The 20,110-nt window shown below is 48.8% G+C and overlaps 1 protein-coding gene across 1 annotated transcript; it reads left to right on the top strand.

The window, feature by feature from the left end:
- Window positions 1-881: 881 nt before the first annotated feature.
- LOC119444445 (E3 ubiquitin-protein ligase MARCHF9-like) lies at window positions 882-16,600 on the top strand. Its single transcript, XM_037708846.1, has 3 exons — window positions 882-1,133; window positions 12,406-12,626; window positions 16,597-16,600. The coding sequence occupies exons 1-3, from the start codon at window positions 882-884 to the stop codon at window positions 16,598-16,600; spliced, it is 477 nt and encodes a 158-aa protein (XP_037564774.1).
- The last annotated feature ends 3,510 nt before the right edge of the window (window positions 16,601-20,110 follow it).

Raw genomic sequence — 20,110 nt, 5'->3', positions numbered from 1 at the left:
AACCGTGAATGGTCGACCATATATGTAGGGTCGGAACTTGCAAAGAGCCCAAATGAGGGCGAGACATTCCCGCTCGCTAATCGAATAATTGCGCTCGGATGGGGAGAGGAGGCGGCTGGCGTAGGCGATAACGCGGTAGTGCCCACGTTGGCGTTGGGCTAAGTTTGCGCCGATGCCGTATCTACTTGCGCCAGTGAGAATTTCTGTCGGAGCGGAGGCGTCAAAATGGGCGAGAACAGGAGGCGTGTTGAGTAGCGTGATGAGGTGCGAGAAAGAATTCGCTTGTTCCGAGCCCCAGCAGAAAGGAACGTCTTTCTTGAGGAGGTCAGACAGGGGAGGAGCAACATGCGCGAAATTTTTCACAATCTGGCGGAAGTAAGAGCAAAGACCGATAAAGCTGCGAACATCTACTGCAGAGGTTGGTACAGGGAAATTCTGCACTGCACGAACTTTAGCGGGGTCGGGGCGAATGCGAACTCCAACCACGACACCATTAAAAGAATGTCCAGGAGCTGTTTAGTAAAAATGCATACAAGGCAAGAGCGATGCATTTCGGTATGACCGTTTTCAGCCTTTGCAATAGCGAAACTGTCAATAGCATAATTTTGTCTTCAAAAGTAGCTTTCTACGCCAGGAAATAAGCGAGAGATATTGCACAGCAGATTTGATTTTACTTTCCAAATGTCGAAAACATTACTACAATAGGCAAGAGAACCGCAAAAGAGAGAATCGCTTGGGCGTTGCGTTGTCTGTAGTCTTTCACCTGGTCCTCTGTTCAGCGCTATACTTAGCGGTGTTTGTCAAAGCAAGCACGGATTTTTTTTACCTGCATAGTGGGTTTCTCTGTGAACGCAGTTTAACTCGCATGCTCCGGCCGACCAATGGCTAGTGAGAAGAACGACGCTAATCCTGCGGACTCTGACAGCAGCGTCGGCACAGGCAGCGCGAACCGCGTGTGCCGCATTTGCTACCAAAGTGGGAACGAAGAACGCGGTCCACTCGTGGCTCCGTGTTCCTGCAAGGGCTCCATTGGCTTCACGCACAAACCATGCCTGGAACACTGGCTGCGACAGCGCAACACGGACCAGTGCAACGTGTGCCTCGCCAAGTTCAACATCCGCAGGACGCCTGCCGTGAGTGCCGTGCACAGTTGACTTGCTCGAGTAACGATGACACTCGACAGCTGCTCATATTATCGAGTAGTCAACCAATATTTATTTGAGTTTTTTTAGGTTCGAAAACAAAACATGAGCGATTCGAGTTTCTTTGGAGGGAGTAGTGATCATCTAAATTTGACTCGCGTTATTTTGCCGAGAAGGTAAATCGTCATGCAAGAACTGTTCCGCACTCTTTGCTTATTGATGTTCACTAACTGAAAACCTGTAAGCCGAGAGCACTGCAGCTTCGTAATCGTTAACACTCGCGTAGCTACGTTACACAGACATAAGTTTGCAAAAAGCTCCAATGGAAGGCTGTGCGTGTTAGTCAAAGCGAAGATTTGCATCTGAAAATAAATTCCGAAAGGAAATGGTGATAAAAGTAGTACGAAAGAAAACGGTGATAAAAGTCAGTACACTGGTGTCTCGCTTGTACAGCTGTTTGCTATGAAAAGATGTGGCACATGTACCAGTGAGTTCACTTTGTCGAGGTAAACAAAATGCCTCCGCGTCTTGTATCCGAATCCACCACTCCTGTCCGACCGGCGCAGTCAAACTATCAGCTCAGCGTATCTAGCGTATCGAAGGACCAGAGCGAAATAGGCTACAGCTTCAAGTAACAAAATACTGAATACGCAAATTGCATCCGTAAACAAGCCCAAGTAAGAGGAAGTTTCATCAAAAAAGAGAAGGCTCCCATCATGCTGAGCTTCGCTGCACCTGTTACTGTTGCTAATGTTGGTAGAAATCGCTGACACAGCGTGCAGAAGGCATGGCTTTGCTTGTAAATAAAAAGAAGTAGACTTTTATTTCACTATCATGGCTTTCTACTTTATAATAAGTATGTATGTTACTTCGTCTTTAAGCCTATACATTACCATTTTAGCAAGTAAATGAAGAAAAAAATGTCATATGCAGTCAGTTCGATTTATTTGCAGTGGTTAAATCGTTGGCATAAACTGCAGCCTTTTATTTTCATTAATTTTGCTCGCGCATAGGGTTGGAACTAGGAATATTAGCTAATTTAAATCGCTATCCGACATATCTGACGGTGTGATCTGTGGATGAAACGTTCGTATCATATTGGAGGTATCATGTCACAAGCGCGCTGCGCTTGCGACATGATAAGCCCCGGAACACGTGAAACGCCGCATCGGTGAACGAGAGAGACAGCGTTAGTGTGCAACCAAAACTAAGCAGCGCCACTTTCTAAATGTCACCTTTCTGTATAGACCAACCGATCTATACTATAATATATATATATATATATATATATATGACATTAGAAAAGTCACCACAAGAAGGAGGTCTTTTCTTGTAGTTTTGTATGTCACGTGTATGCGGGACTCCCGCAAAACTGCAGGTGCAACGCGCACTTGTTTGGCTGTTGGTCAGTGCACGCGGCCCATTACGGCGACATAATCCGGAGGAGCCGACAAGGGCCGTCATGACTGCTCAACGACGTATGACCACTATGGGGTAGACGAGGAGGGTCTACGTCTACGTGACTGACAAGGACACGCCCGCCACCTGGAAGTAAAGCACGCCCTCGTCCAGGGCATACGGCAAGCAGGACCAAATGACTGGACGGCTCCTAGTGGGACCCCGCGTCCACAAAGGTACATCATCGGCGTATACGGAGGTGTGCACGCTGCACCAGATGTCTCAAGGAACGACAGAAGGGAGGGACGCAGGCAGACAGTGGAAAAAGAAGGGGCTCAGAACGGATTCTTGCGGCACTCCGGAACAAACCGCCCAAAAGGAGCTCACAGCTTCTCTCATTCCTACGCAAAGGGAGCGCCCTGGGAGGATGGCCCTAACGAAATGCGAAATGCAGCCCGTTACATTAAGGTCGTTGAAAAAAGCGTTCAACGACCAAGTGAGGAAGGCAATTTAGGGAACTGTCCACATACAGAAGCTCCGCGCGTGCCATTTCACGAGACCCATTGGCATCTTCCAGTGACAAGACGACGTCCGCAATTCCGCACTGTAGTCTGCATGCACTGATGACGACGTAGCCCGCTCTGCTGTTCCGGGAAGAAGTCCAGTGCCCTTCAGATGCATTCAAAATGCACCCAGGCCACGGGCTTCTTGCACGCAGTTGAGGATTAGGGAGACGGGTCTGTAGGAGGTGAATGCTTTGGTGGACTTTCTCAGCTTCGCGAGCGGCGGAAAGACAGCGCTGAACTGCGCCTCTGGAAAGCAGCCAGACCACCCGATGTCTTTCAGATAATCCAGTAGCCGGTTCTTCTCTTGGTCAGCCAGGTTCCGCAGCACCTGGACAGTGATGCCATTGGCCCTCGGTGCGGCAGACGAGTTGATAACGTCGCGTCGTAAAAGCCACGTCACTCTCACAACTTCTTGAGAATATTACAGCTCCGCTTCTAATAGAGGTTCCTCAGAATTCGCATGCTGCAGCGGCGAAGACGGGCAAGCAATGGCATGGTAGGTATCAAATGCAAATAAAACAGCAGCCAGCACCGCAGGCTCCGTTGTAGTCCAGAAGCGACCGTGTGACCAAACCATCAGTTAGAATGCGAAGCAAGAAGCTGGAATCGGTGAGAAGCTATAAAAAATCACGCGCCATTCCATTGCTGTGAAGGTGGATTACCAGCGAAGCAGTTTAGCACACGGCATAGAGGTGACACAGAATTTAGGTCAAAGGCATGAGCCAATTTTATTTCTCTTGAGCGGTGACGGCTGTCATCCCGATGAAAGACACACGCACACACACTTTTATTTTGATCGGCGGTCTTGATCGGCGACATACATTCGCGTGGAAGACTACCGCCACCTCGGGGAGCTGGAGGAAACTGTGCACGCACCACGGGACCGCCACGCCAGGACAGCGGAATGAAACTAGGCATGCAAGCGCTTGGAACGACAACAAAGAGAGGGCGGTGCGAGCGTACACATGGTCGACGCGAGTCGCACAGCGACAAATCTTTGAGAAACCCTTACTATCTTCCTGAGAGTCTACTGATCTGGAAAATGGTGCCTATTGATAACTATAATCTAGTGAAAATGCACATCAAAGTGATCAGACGTATCAGCTTTTGCATCAAACTCGGGAGCTGTGTTTTTGCACACGCAGATTTGTTGACAGACGCGAAAAATGCACGGAACCCTAGCGATAGACAGCTCCGCTGTTAAAAAAAGTTGCAGTGGCTTAGCTCGGCCATGCCAGGATATACGTAGCGTTAGCAAAGGTTCAGCTGATTATTCTTAGCTTTCCTGGTTGTCTAGATTGTCAAGGATTAGCTTGATTGTCATGCTTACTGCTGCTCCAATGACACACACGCGGTATACGTATTATGTGGCATCATGTATTCATTCCTCCTACGCTCAACCGCTAATTGCCAGGCAACTACTTCGGGATCCGATGAGTCAAGCTTCTCCGTTCTTCTGCGCTGTTGAGCAACATTTGCGCTCTCCTTCTCCATGGCTATACCACACTGGCAAACGCCAGTCAGAAGCGCAGCGGCTCCAGCGCAGTGTCAGACGGCGACTGCAAAGCGAGCGCGCGCTGGCGCCAGTGCGTCTACCACGGCTACGACGTCACTCCTCTGGAATGCGCAGACCGGCGGCGGAGTGCGCGAGAGGTGGCGGCTCCGGTGCGCAAGCCGTGTGACATCACTGATCCTTGCGCATGCGCAGCACGGCTCTTGATGTGCCGCGCGAAACGGGCTTGGCTAGGCCAGTGTAGCTAACGCTACAAAAATTAGTGGAGATTTAGCGGTAAATGCAAGAGAAATGCGTTAGCATTACGGCACACCTCATCGATGTCCAGTATCCATGATTTAAACCGAGTTCACCACATTCGAAGGTTTTGTTCAAAAGCTCACTAGCAAGCGTTCTCCATCTTCGAGGAGCGAAGTGCACCTAACGGTCATCCGGAGCAGACCACCGTCAGTTGTACTATACGAGTATACAGGTTGGCCCAACTATCATGGAGCAAGGTTTGAAAATGTGAAATTACACGTAGATGGACAGAACCAAGGTGATGTTGGTTCGAGGCACCTTACTCGAGGCAGTTCGCTTGTTTCACGGGCTTCTTTCACACTCGGAATAACACTTTTATGTAGCACGTATTGAGCAGCAGAAAGCTGTATCGGGAGTTAATATTCCACAATTTTCTCCTTGACGCTTCTCATGTAACTATAATATTTGAAAAGTTCATTATTATTTAAGACTACTTATGTAATTGTGGGAAATGCAGAAAATAATCAGAGTATCTCCAGTCATGCAGAAGTGGGGGACTTCGAAATAATTTTGAACACCTCTAGAACACAAATCTGCACATAAGTACCCGCACATAAATCTTAGTAGGCGAGCGTTTTGTATTTCGCCCACTTCAAAATGCCATGTCTCTACCGACTCGCCTCAGTAGAGCCGGCGTAGTTATACAGGGATATAGTTTGGATATAACATAATATATACAAAAAATGCGAATCCCACGCGCTGTATAGGAATCGATTTGAGTGAAGTTTAAATGGTGTTTGGAAAGAACGTTGTTTTTGTTTAGCAACCATCTACAAGTATACCGGGTCCTTCAGCAAAGTTGGGCAAAACATTTAAAAATACACGTGTGAGTAAAGATATTGCAACCAGCTTAGTATTGTTCGCTTTCTTCTTGAGAAACTCAAAGTAATTAATATGGTGAGATTATTTAATTAATTAACGAAAATCAATAAGCCAACTGTTAAAGCGGTCCTGAACCACACCTTGAGCTGCGTGAATAACCCATGCCGCCGAAAGAATACGCTCAGTGAACATCTCAGCCACATTTTGCAGTCGTTCGCGCCGCCTGGAGCTCACAAGCGGAGCGCGAAGTCTCAAACACTCTTTTCAAACGAGGCCTTCTCAGCCCCCGTTTCGAAGCTGCCGGTGGCTTGCATGTGTTGTCATAGGCAAGATTCCCATAGACGGCTGCTATTGACTGATAGCTGACATCTAACATGAAACGTGTTTTGATCAGTTCGCTGCAGTACAGTTGGCTCGCGCTGCCTTTTCTGCTCAATCACGGCCCAATTTTCGCCGCTTCTGTGGGTACAGACTGCTCAGTCGGCGCAGGCCTCATCATGATTCCATGCGCTGGCCTCGTTCATTGTAGTGGAGAGCATGTAGATATCGTACGGTATCATTGCTGCGTCTGCCGGGGCACTCTCATCTGCAAAGCCGGCAGAGATAGGGGAATCATAGGTAACCAGGAATCCGCCTTCGTGGCTTCGTGCGACGAGGTCGCGGGATGAAATCCCGGCCGCGGCGGCTGCATTCAACACTACCTAGACAGCACAAGGCCTACGCACTCCGATCCACGACGTCATGATAGCTGGCCCGACTTGCATAGAATCTAATGGGGATGCTCCCGCGTAAGCAACATTGATTTTGACATCACCGCTTTCGTCACGCCAGCCTTGGCAATGAAAATGTCGGGCCAGGCAGCATGACGTAATAAATCGGAGTGCGTAGGCCTGTGCTATCTAGATGGTGTTGCCACAATTCGATGGGTGTGAAATGTGTAAACGCTCTGCAAGCGTAGGTGTAGAAAACTGAAAGTTGTCGTCGCCATTTCCACAGGCTTCATTAACATCTCGTTCTGGGATCTCTCCACACTCTCAGAACAGCTTGCTGTCTTAATGACCTGTTGTTATCGCCGTCCCAAAGAATTCTTCGTTTTCCTTTTTTCTGGGGCATCACTTTTTAGAGATAGGCGGGAGCACCTGGCAGAATTGATGGCACTGCATCGGTGGTAAGCCGTGGACGCTCCCTTGGAATCACGTCAACATCTCCGTTGACCACATGGGTGAAATCGTGCTGAATGAAATGTTCTTAAAAGTGTCACTCGCACGCAATTGGTGTCGGTTGCAATTACTTGTCCACTCGATGGAGAGTCTGTCCCCATTTCCTAAAAAGGCCAGGGTTTTTTGGCACCGAAAAGAAGGCTGTTTTAGGCCGCTTTCTCAGAGATTTAGAAAGTGACTTGCAGTCCGGAGCGAAGCAGTATATGTCCTTGGTGGCCTTCCGTGCAGCAATACCACCGCTAAATTTTCCAACCAGGAACATTCCACATCTCTTAGGAACTTTCAAACAGTAAGAGAGAACCGGAGCTCTTCACCTTTCAAACAGATAAGAACAGACGACATATGGCTATTACATTACGGGCTTTATTTCTTGCGCGCCGTTTGCCACCTGTAGCAGACGACGCGCACTGCGGAGCCATTATACTAACCACAGTGCCAATTTTGCGTCATGATCCGGAGAAGCGGTGAACTACCCTCCAGACGCGCCGGTTGGCAAACCTACCCATCAAACTACCGTAGCGAAGTCATGGATGACATGACAGTGCTGGAATGATGATATGACAACGACAGCGGGACGACGATGGCATGACTACGATGGGATGACGACGCCACTGGAATGAAGACAAGCGTATCAAGACAACGGTGTTAGGACAATGACATGCCGATAATGGGTTGACGACGATGGTATGGCTGCGTATGATGATAGGATGACAACGGCGAAATGATGATCGCGACGAAATGACAATCAGTGACGAAAAAGTAACGATGGGGCAACGATAAAGACGACATTTATGACAAAGAAGGAATATGCGCAACAGCATACAGCCGACAAAATAACGACGAGGGCATGATGATGACAGCGTGCTTGTGTGGGAGCTCACGTCCGCGCTTACGTACAGGGTCGTCCACTCTCAGTACGAACACGGCGCCGCGTGGCCGCGCTCCACGGAGCGCCAGCGCACATTGCGCGGCCGCGCATCGAAGCTAAGCGACGCAAGCGCACAAGGGCTTGGAGGCGGGTCTTCGTGCCGTCTGCTAAAGCGCGCGAGCGAGCCGTGTTTGTGCCGCCTGTTGTCTGCTCAAAGTACAGCGCGCTCACGCATTTTAGCAGACGATACGAAACACCGCCTCCAAGCCCTGTGCGCCTGCGCCGCATAGCTTCCATGCGCGGCCGCGCCGTGCGCGCTGGCGCTCCGCGGAGCGTGGCCACGCGGCGCCGTGTTCGTACTAAGAGTGGACGACCCTGTACATCGCCTGCCGCCCCCGGGCCTCCTCGATTTGCACTATAACCGCTGCCTGTTCGAGCTATGTTCGCTAAAAGTCAGTCGTACAAGTCAGCACTCTGCTATGTAGATCTACAAACATATCCGCTGAGATACCGAGCACCTCAGCAAAAAGCAGCAGCCATGCGAAACCGGATACGGCAGGCGAAGAAAGCTTCGCTTTAAGTGCTCATTCACACTGGCGACGTGCGGAGATCGCGAGACCAAGTTGATTACACGTATTCCAGTACACTCAAAAGCAAGCAGTCGAAAAGGTCGAGTTTGGTCGAAGAGTGACTGTTTTCGGTGTCACTCGCTGCTCGATTTTCCAGTCGCGCGACTGCAGTCGGAAATCTACTAAACTGCACCAGCCGGCAACGCAGGAACAGCACATCCGTACACGCAGACGCTTATTAATTAAGGCGAAAGCCTTAGATGGCTCATGGCTAAAAAATTTGACCGTCGGGAAAATTCAACGGCAACAAAAATCACAAAATTCAATGGCATAAAAATCCGCCTTTTTCACGGCGCTACGGCGCATGCGCCCTGCCCTGGCGGATTAGTCGCGAATCGTTTTGGAAGGGTCGCGCGCGCGGCCGTGCGGCCCCGTCTCGGGGGAACGTCCCCCGAAAAAAAAAAAAATGCGCTCGCACGCGCGCTACTGCAAGTGCAAACTCGTGCTGTGTACCTCGTTGAAAGTTCACTGGTAGCTCGAAGTCGGTGCGGTACCGAAAACGTGCGTAGCGTAAGACTGCAACTCCACTTTAAACAGAAAGGGGTGAGGGCTTCGTCTAGACTGCACAGGGAACCACGTAGTTGCCGCCTTGCATTGATGGCTGTAATAGCAAATTTATCGATAAACCCCTGCGTTACACTTGGACGACACTTAAAAACGCGTTGCTGACGAAGACTTCTTGCAGCGTCGGTCCTCGCTTGCTGGTAGCGGCACCGTGTGCCCGACTTCACGTACTCGTTCAAGGTGCGGTAACACTGCGTCGATACGAGACCGACAAGACGCGCACGCCTACGATTGGCCAACCATTCAGCACTGTGTCGCTGAGACCATTTTATCGTACCAGGCCTACAAGACGTAACCGACGAGCGCGAGTTGTCGTACTGCGACGGGCTTTCTTGTCGACGGCACCGATAAAATCAGTGTGCCGACCATCATACGACCAAACCCCGCGCGATCGGCCGTCGAACCTATAACGTGATAGCCACAACGGCTTCGTTAGTATATATAAATAATCGCGCTCAAAGTGAGTCAAGACATGCCTATGAAGTTGAAATGCACAAGATTCGACCCTCTCAATCCGTGCACATAAGTTTGAGCCAATGTTGATCCTGTTCAGCGAAGGTTAGGCCTGGCGCCGTCGAGTTCGCGCACCCGCTACTGGGCGACCGGTACAGAAAAGTAAGCAAGTTATAATGAAGGAAACTGCTTTTATAGTCCAATTCTAGTCCTTAGCGATTTGAAATAAACTACCCTTCGCTTCGATCGCCGCGTACACAATAAGCTGCAAGCGGGGACACAGCGCTGTGTCCAACGCCTGGGCCAACATCTGTATACGTCAGCGTTCCCGTAGGCTGCCGGTCGTATTCGCCACGTAGATGGGTGGGCTTTTACGTGTTGGCATGCTGACAAATTTATTAATTCCTGAGATGTACTCTTTATCTCTGCGTCAAACCCGAAACAAGAGACGCTACGTTCGGTACAGTAGCATAAACAGCCGCTTCGCTCAGTTATAGATCAACGGTATCAGCGATGGCATCCGCGTTTTTGCAGAACAACACGGCCTTTAAATGAGCGCTTATGCGAGCACAGTTTGCTATAATAATACTTTATGACACGCGCAAACTAACTATCGCGAAGTTAAAGAAAAGCGAGAATCAGTAATAAAATAACAGCCCAATATTTGTAACTGGATCACAGTCGCCATTGTTTAAGTGGCTCAGCCGCTCATACTGACTCGTCTGACGATGGAACAACGCGGCTCATATGAGCAGATATGTGTGTTTTATTCTACGTTTTGGCATTCTTCCATATCAGTGCCTTTTCATATATGCACCTTCCCGCTATTTTTTGACGCTGTAAACAAGTGCATCGCTTTGCTAAATGCCGACGCGGAAGGCTGCGCACTCGAAAACATCTTATTTATGCGAAATGTTTAAAGAATGTGTAAAAAGAATGACAAAAAAGCGAGGTGCAAGTGCAGGAGTTAGCGCCAAGAAACTCCAAAGCAGCCGCTACGGCAGAGGGAACTCAGCGTGCCTTTATCGCCGCACTGTAAACAAAACAGCACACTCAGGCCTTCTCACCCTACATGTATATAGTTGGTGAGTGCTACATTGCTTCCAGGAACGACCTGCTGCCCCCTAGAAGCCATTACTAATTATTCGCGATCCACGAAACGTACAACCGATGCGCACTTAACACGGGCGCAGGTTCACAAATCAACCGGCGAAAGCCCCAGCACCCTACCAAAACGTTTCCAGCGGCGCGCGGCAGAGCGCAGCACAGGAAAATGAAAAAGGCGGATTGGTGAAAGTCAAACCCTCGACCTTTGGTGGGAGTCGAACCCGCAACCTTTGGTAGGAATTGAACCCACGACGTTCGGTGTGATTTAAGGCAAAGTTAATTAGGAGCAAGTTAACTCAAGCACTTGAACCCACAATCTTTCCGGTTAATTAAGGCGAGGTTGATTAAGGCATTAATTAAGGCACTCAATCCCACGACCTTTGGTGGGAGTCGAACCCTCCACTTTAGGCAACCCGCGACCTTTGGTGTTACTTAGGGCGAAGCTAATTAAGGCACATTTAATTAAGGCGTAGTTAGGGAACTTGAACCCACGACCTTTGGTGGCAGAAAACAAGTAATAGGAAGTAACAACGCATTCGGATGAGAAGGTCTAGTAATTTAATCAATGTCTCGCGAGCGTGCAGGCTTTCGCCTTCATGCTCTTCAGCGTATGGTAAAAAATGGTCAACTTTTTTGCATATTGTACGTGGCGATGCGAGCAAACGCGAAGGGCACCGATCGAGAGACATTTCTGTCTGGCGACGGGCAAGTAGCGCTTGCCGGCGTGTATATCAGTCGCCGGGAGTCGCTCCTTGGTCGCCAGTCACGGTATGCCACACGACCACTGCAAGTCGCCGGTGTGAATTACCACTAAAAGTACTAGGCTGGGGTATCGGAAGCACTTGAAAGAGCTCGGGTTATAGCGTACGAACTGCATCGCACGTAGTAAATCGTTCGCAATGTATTGGGTATATTTCGGGTAGTAGCTAAAAAACTATAAAAATGAAAAATAAAACTTTGAACTTGCGAAAGGTGTGTGAACGGCTTTATGCAGCTTAGATCTCTTTGAAGTATGAGTTTTAAGTGCAAAGCGTTTCTTGGCGAACATTTGCCACTTTGAGAGTATCTATCTACCTGGCCGCCCACTTCTTAGTGTTCTCATGGTCGTTTCGTTAAATTGGTAGGCTCCCCGCACACTGCTTTGAATACCATCGATTCCCACTGGCTGTGGGATCTGCCGGCTTCTAACGCGATAGCGTTAAGGGCCCCGTGTCGCAGAAAATCCGGCGTCGGCGTGCGATGTCGACGGGTGGCGGAGAAAATCATCACTCTCGGTACGAAGTATGGTGCACGTGTAACTGTAAAGAAGTGGTTGACTCATGCTCTTGTCATCGGCTTTCGAGAAATGTGACACTAAATTGATCTAGACTTCAGTGCTGTCCGAGACGGCCGAGGCAACCTTGAGGTGTTTTGAAATCACTGAGATTGCCTGAAAATACCGAACCCGGCAGCAACATGGCAATCTCCTACACGTAGTTCCGTCTTCGCGTTTAGGCAACGAAATGCAGTTTTTACCATAGAAAACAGGAGGAGATGATGAAGATAATGATTTTTTTTCATGTACATGGAGACAGCTCTTGACATCTAACCATGGTATTTAAATAAAAAAATCCTGCTTTTCACGTTCATAGCATAGCAGTCGACAACAAAAGCCAACTTTAAGAGGGATTATGTCCCACAGCTGTATTCGAGCCTCTGGAAGATACCGACGAACTCGAAAAAAAAAACATATTTGATTTGTATTCCAGGTTTAAGGTTTCACTCTCACACATAACATATTTTTACGTTGGTTTATCTGAACCGTTGTTTTTTTCTTTTCGCAGCCACTGTACGCATTTTTCCGAGTTTCTGAGAACCGCATGGACGTGATGCGCATGGCCGTCAACCTGTTGTCCTGTGTGGGTGACGTGCTCGTGCTGGGCTTAGCCTGGACCTACGCGGCTAAAATTCTGGGCAGCCAGGGCTGGTTTGCCTACACCATTATCCTCCTGGTGCTCCTCTTCCAGTCGCTCTTCTGGTTGACTGTTGAAGGAATACGGGCATGGTGCGCTTACTTTTTTTTCTTCACTTTTGCGGCGGCAAGCAAGTGCACAGTTTCACTGTACTTGATGTTTTAGTGAAAGAATTCTGCATGTATATCCTCCTAAGACTCATGCGGAGCTGAGAGACACAACGGCTTGCTGAGCCAGTCCTTATTTACTGGTACGTTACAAGCGTAAAAAATAAATGTTGTCTTTTAACATGCCATTTTCTTAATTGAGAGCTAACCGAAGGCGTTGGTGACTGACCAGGCGCCTACGTATTTTTCGTAAAGACAAGTTCTTTTTTTTATTGCAAGATTATCTAGAGTATGCAGCCATGATTACCGCGAACCGTTTGCCAGTTATAGCTGTTATACGCTGTTATACGCTAGTTTCCAGCGGATCGCTGCGGTCATAGACCGAGCGCGTACACCAAAAACTATCATCATCAGCAATGGCTCGGCGCAAACGCGCGAACGCGCTCGTGCCACTCCTCGCGCGTTCGTCGTCGTCATCTTCTTCCATAGTTGGCTCCATTGTGCAAAAAGCTGAAAATAGCCGTTGGGTGTATCTCTTTTGGCTGATCACGTCACGCACTGCATAGGCACGTCATCTCAGTTGCGTTCCAGCCGTGTGATGGGTAGGCCGCGCGACGTTGTCGCGATAGTCTACGTTCTACAGGGACGTCCAAGGGAGACCTGGAGAACTTTATGATTGACGCCTTTGGTTGGATTACCCCTACTGACTCCATTCCCATCACAATTGTGGGTGATTTCGACGTAGACCTGTCTCGGCCAGAGGGAAAGTGGTTCTTGGCCTTTCTGTTGGAAAGGTTCGGCATTCAGTGCTATACAAACATCGGTGGGCCTACCATACGTCATCGGTGGTAGACTTGACGTTCGCGAAGAACCTTTCCAGCGTCGTTAGAGAACCCATGGCCGTCTACATGGCGACCACAAAGCTGTGGTCACCTTAGCGACAAAATACTATAGAAGGACGGTAGAAAATGACAATTTATCCGGCATGTGTCTTTATTTAAATCAATATATTTTATCACCATATCTAGAGCTACGCTGGTCATCCACCTCCAGGGAGTGGAATGGCACTGAATTTGTTATAGCAGTTGTTCCCACACTATCTACATCGATTAGTAGCTAAGAAAACGTGATAGAAATATATTTGTAAAAGAAGCAAAAGTCATACACCCGTGCCAATAACGGAGAATACTGAAAGTCATTTTATAACAGTTGAGTTAAAAATAAGTAAGTTTATTGGCTAATAAATAACTGCCAAAGAGACATGCTCCGTGAAGCTAGGTAGATGACGGCAGGTTAGGCAGGCAGGCAGGATTCCCAAGCATTGGAAATCGGCAAAGTGCCGAGGATGGTGGGCTGGCCGGGGCTTTCAAGGCAGGGAGCTGACGTCGGCAGGCTTGTTAGTGTTCGGATGACGGCGGGCTGGTGAAGCCCTTGACAGCGATTACGGAGGGGTTTTAAGACATTTGTAGCCACCTCACACAGCTACTTCTCCCTCACTTGGAGGATATGCTAGCGCTGGAAAATAAACAAATATTATCTGAGATATGGGCATAACAAATGCATTTCACAATGTTTTCATATTGAAAAATCTCCATTCTGCAAGAATAGAATTTTAAGCACAAAGGTCGAAGGTGTGAATCGATAAATTTTGCTCCCAGAGATCTGTGAGGCAACGCTCTCTAATACGACAAACATATTTCTTGAAGATGTTGCAGAGCACATTTCAAACGCAAACACAAAATTCACAGGATCCGTCTGTCTTGGTTAGACCACAATTTCGCACCATACACTTAGTCAACGTAGCACTTCAGAATTGAAGGCCAACTGCAACAAATTTTAAACAGCATAAAACGCCTAGATTGAAATAGTGTAGACATAGTGCAGCCTCCGTGCAAAACTTTACAAGTGAAATTCAAGTGGGTGCGTTAGGAAAAACTAGCAAGAATAGGCATTTTTTCAGTGAAAGAGAAAGAAATACTGCCGCTTCCGCTTGCCCGAAACATTACTTTACCGAGAACGGTGAGAACAAGAGCGGTTTTTCGGCATGACTTACGGGATCAGGCCGCACCCGTGACACGATCAAATCAAAGTGTGCTGGAATTTCTGTCATATTCCCAAATAGCAATATACACGTGTCTATGCTACGCCCAGAAAAAAATAAATTATAGGGTTTTACGTGCCAAAACCACGATCTGATTATGAGGCACGCCGCAGCAGGGTACTCCGGAAATTTGGACCACCTGGGGTTCTGTAACGTGTGCCTAAATATAAGTACACCGGTGTTATCGCATTTCGCCCCCATCGAAATGCGGCCGCCGTGGCCGGGATTCGATCCCGCGACCTCAGCTCAGCAGCCCAACACCATAGCCACTGAGTAACCACGGCGGGTATGCTAGGCTCTTCTGAAAGGCTGCTAAAAAGATGGTTCATCCCTCTTTCATAGGAATCGGTCGAACAGAAAATTGAACGTGTCTTCACAGAAGCTGTTGCATGTTTGCTTCGTGAACTCGGGGTCCGCGGCAGCGAAAGGCTCACGATTTGCGGCTCGGCGACCATGTTGCAGGTTTGCTTGGCGTGCGCCGTCCTGTTAAAGAGCGGCGGCCTACTGCCGAGTCGCTTCGGTGAAGGTATGAGCATTTTGGTCCGGCTCCGTGGCGTCTAGGGCAGCCAGTTCAGTTGCGATGCGCTCAGCTTCAGTAATGCGAGTGGCAGAGTTCGCAGCGTGCGCCGCGAGCGCGCGATGGCGTTCTGCTTCACTCTGGCGTCTCTCTCGCCGGACCAAAGCGAGATTCGTCCATCGACGCCGTTGCTTTTCTGCGCCGCTTAGCGCGGCAGTTTTTTTCGTTGGTGCCATCGCAAGCGAAGCAGTATAGGCACTGCTGATGCATGTTGAACCTGCACTGCCTATGGCTTTTCGGTCGTGAAAGACAAACCATGTACGGAAACTGCGTCACCTCAGTACAAGGCGTACGTCGCATACACCAGGCTACACCGCGTTGGAGCCTCCGAGGCCCTGAAACTACTGAAGTGCTCACTGTCGGCGTTCATTCGTGTCACAATGCAGTCCTTCGCTTCACCGCCTATATATTCACGTCACAACCGTTACAGGAAGTTGATGGTTGATTGTCGGTGAATGTTAACACTTTCGTGTCAATATTCATCAAAAAACGTAACTCCCTAACGCCAAATTTGAGCGCAGCTGTATTACATGTTTTTATTTCGCGAAATATTGACTGGCGCGGATAATCTGTCTCGTGCAGCACGTTGCAAACGTAGCGAAGTGTGGCACAAATTCATTGCTAATCGGGACATCGTCAGAGGCGGCGCATGGGTGACGTGTAGTCGCGATTCACATCAGTCGCCGCAGACAGACTTCCGCTCAGGCAGCGCTTTGTTTGCATACAGACGACGCGTGCTAGTCTGGCGCCATCTCGTAGCCATCATCGACGCAAAGCCGGTCTTCCGCGGCACTACTCTTTTTAAAGCGACGCTTGTATACACTACACCGGCGATGTAACGCTAAATCTCCTGCTGCAGCGACGGCTCGCCGGCGCCGGAGCATGAGTCAATAGGCACGGCGCACGCTCACGCCACGTGCGTAGCCAATCAGAGCCGTTTCGCTTCCGCCGGGGAGGGAAAGGGCAGGGAAAGGTTTCGCGCGTGCTGCCCCCGCTTCGTTTCCCTTCAGTTCAGTCTCGGAAAACCGATGGGACGGCCGCGCATTGTGCGTACCCCCGAACAACAGGCAGCGCTTGCCGAGTGCCGACACGAGATTGCCCGCGAAAGGGCGCGTCGTCGACGGGCCGATCCTACGTTGCGAGTCGCTGAAGCTGCGGCACTCCGCCAACGCCTAGCAGATCACCTGACCTTCCCTTGGTCACGGTCAAGTTAGTCGCAACATAACCGTCAAGCGCAAGGTGCACCCAGGACAAGCTTCGCATACCCCCATTTTCAGGTAGGGGAGGGGCCGACGATTTTTTGTTATCGCGCTTTCGCCATACCCTCCTACTCCGCTTTCGGCCTCATAGTTCCGATGCACCCTCCTTCTGCGTTTTCCTCCTCGCGCTCTCTCGGCTATCGGCGTCTTTCAACTGTCGATAAACTCCATGAAGCTAAACATTTCGACAGAATTACCTTTCTCGTTGGGAAAATTGATTAAGACTTAAGAATTGACTCCAACCAAATAAGGAAATTTACTAGCCCGACGTTTCCGAACCAATTCGGCTCCTTCTTCAGGGGGAATTCTTCGGAGGTGGCGGTGTGCCGCTTTTAAAAGGTCCGTCGTAACAAAGGAGAGGAAGGGGGAGAGAGCGTAAGGTGCAGAGACACTTGGCAGGGCACCTGTTGTAGACGGACAAAATATGTGGTGGGGGTGGGGTCTGGGGGGGGGGGGGGGGGGCTTCGGCGTCGCTGGTCGGTTGGGTTGACCGATGCTGGCGCCCTTTAGTCGCGGGAATGCGTTGACGAGGGACAGGAGGGGGGGGGGGGTGAGTTGTTTTGGGGTTGCTGACCTAGAGCGGGGGGTCCTTTCTTCCCTTCGTCGCGTCTGCAAGGCCATGGACATACAAAGAAGGAACAATACCCTTCACGCGGTTTATATTACCCGCCGTGTTCTGAATGTGCCAAGACTCCAGTAGAAGCCTTTTCGCCAGTTTGTCTCTGTTTGAAGGATTTGGGTTTCTTGGAAAGAAATCTTGTGGTCGGCGTCTTCGGAATGTTCGGCGACGGCGCTGCGTATTCGGTTGAATGTTCTGACGTCGTTTTCATGTTGTCTGATTCTTTCTTTTAGATTTTTGGTTTCCCCGATGTACGACGCCGGACAGTCGGCACAGCTGATTTTATAGACGACGCCTTGAGCTTTTTCTTTTAGTGGACGGTCTTTTGGTTTAGGAATGAGGATATTCAAAGTGTTTATCGGTTTATGCGCGACTTTGAGGCCTTCTTTTTTCAATATTCGGCTGAGAGCTTCGTTGGTACCTTTGACGTATGGGATGGACACTCGTTTCTGTGGTCAAGGGGGATTCAGCGGTTGGAGGTCTCGTGGTTTGTTTTTTTCTTTTTCGTTGTCGGGTTGTTTTTCGAATGAATTCCGTTGTATAGCCGTTCCTTTTGAGTTCGTTGAGAACCCTTTTCCTCTCTTTCTTTTGATCTGATTCTAATGTGCAATGAGTTTCGACTCTTTTCAATAAAGAATTTACGACCGATGCCTTATGGTCTGCCGGATGGTTGGACGCGAAGTGTAGGTAGCGGCCTGTGTGGGTTGGTTTTCGGTAGACTGAGAATTTTAGATTGCCGTTGGTTCGTGTAACTTGTACATCTAGGAATTTTAACGATCCGTTTTGTTCGCGCTCCGACGTGAACTGTATATCCGGGTCTATGGAATTTAAATGGCTCTGCAGGTTTTCGACTTGCGACTCCTTCACAATACAGAAGCAATCATCCATGTACCTGAGGAAAACTTTTGGCTTCGGGGAAAAAGTACTCAGAGCTCTGTCTTCGATATTTTCCATAGTTAGGTTAGCCATGGCGACGGAAATTGAGGCCCCCATGGGAGTTCCTTTCACCTGCTTGTAGTAGCTGCCTCGGAAGGTGAAGTATAGGTATTTGATAGGCATAACTCGAGAAGGCGGCAGATCTCGTCTACGCTCAAGGGGGTTCTCTCGTCGCGTGTGTCGTCGCGTTCCAGGGCATCCCTTGTTGCGGATATAGCTAGCTGAATGGGTACTCTGGTGAACAAAGAGATCACATCAAAAGAGACCAGGCATTCATCATCTTCGAGGCGTACATTTGATATGAGCTTGATGAAGTTTTCGGGGTTGCGCACGTGGGATGCTGTCCTTCCGGTTGAGTGGTGATATAATCTGCTGCAAGTATGCGGATAGTGATCGAAGTGGGGAGCATGAAAAGTCTACGATTGGCCGTAAGGGGATTCGGGGTTTATGGAGTTTTGGCAAGCCGTAAAAGGCTGGTGCGGACACGTTCCTGCACATTAATTTTAGATAAAGATTTCGAGAATTTGGGTGGTTTCGCAAAATTTCGACCAGCGTCTTATTCAGTACTGATCGGGTACAAGGACCCAATCAGTACGGAATAAGACGCTGGTCGAAATTTGTTCATGGCCTTGCAGACGCGGCGAAGGGAAGAAAGGACCCCCCGCTCTAGGTCACCAACACCAAAACAACTCGTCCCCCCTCCCCCCTGTCCCTCGTCAACGCATTCCCGCGACTAAAGGGCGCCCAGCATCGGTCAACCCAGCCGACCAGCGACGCCGAAGCCCCACCCCCACCACCTATTTTGTCTGTCTAGAACAGGTGCTCTGCCAAGTGTCTCCGCACCTTACGCTCTCTCCCTCTTCCTCTCCTTTGTTACGACGGTACCTTTTGAAAGCGGCACACCGCCACCTCCGAAGAATACCCCCTGAAGAAGGAGCTGAATTGGTTCCGAAACGTCGGGCTAGTAAATTTTCTTATTTGGTTGGAGTCAATCTCTAAGTCTTGATAAACTCCATGTACGCTTTCATCCATTCGCTGCGTTCATTCGGAAGGCTACGATGGACAACGCCGACGCTCGCTGCAGCAACAGGCGCCTATAAGAGCTGCGCTCTCAAAATCTAGGTAATTATAAACAATTTAGTTTTGACAGGGTTGCTTAAGTAGTACATATAGCGGGTGATAACGCTCGCGTTGGCAGCAATTTATAGCATTCAACCCAACACAGCATAAAATAACTGTCAATCCAGCTCGCAGCGATTCTACTGAGTAAAATTTCATGCTGTGCCAGCAGTTTATTGCGAGCAAAAAAAGTTCATGGGAGCAAAAAATTTTAAATGTAATACAGCGGATTTCAGTGATTATATCGGCCCTGAACACTGTGACCGCGGCATTTTCTCACAGTGCAGACCACTGTCTTATGCTCGCTTGCCTGATTTTTGATGAAATAGCGTTCCATCACTACGGGAAACTAGACAACAATCCAGCAACTACAGGGCACTTTGTTTAGTGTGGAGGCTTGCGGCCGCATGAACATTCATTGATTTAACTAAAGCGCCCCTAAAAAGTATATATATATATATATATATATATATATATATATATATATATATATATAGAGTATAACATTTAAACGCCAAGAACTACTCGTAAATGGTTCTAAATTTTTTGTCAACCTAAATTTATAATCCGCACATCGCTTCACTCCGATTAAGCAGAAAAATGCAACACAACATTGCAATCGCCAAACACAAACCGGGCTGTAGGCAATCTCAAATCCAGAAATCGATGCAGAAGAGGGCCACTGTAATGGGAAGAAATTGCAACATTAATTAGGCAACCCCAATAAATGCGAGAACTTGCTATTAGTAACATTAATATGCACACTAATCGTGGAATTCAAGCGACAAGACAAAGTTTTTGAGAAGCTGGACATATTTTTTAAGCCAACATTGTCGCAAACATTTGTTCATTGATACA

This window comes from Dermacentor silvarum, chromosome 3 (genome assembly GCF_013339745.2).
Source record: "Dermacentor silvarum isolate Dsil-2018 chromosome 3, BIME_Dsil_1.4, whole genome shotgun sequence".
NCBI lineage: Eukaryota > Metazoa > Arthropoda > Arachnida > Ixodida > Ixodidae > Dermacentor > Dermacentor silvarum.
The sequence above is the reverse complement of the archived record's forward strand: the minus strand, read 5'-3'. Positions and strand labels throughout refer to the sequence as shown.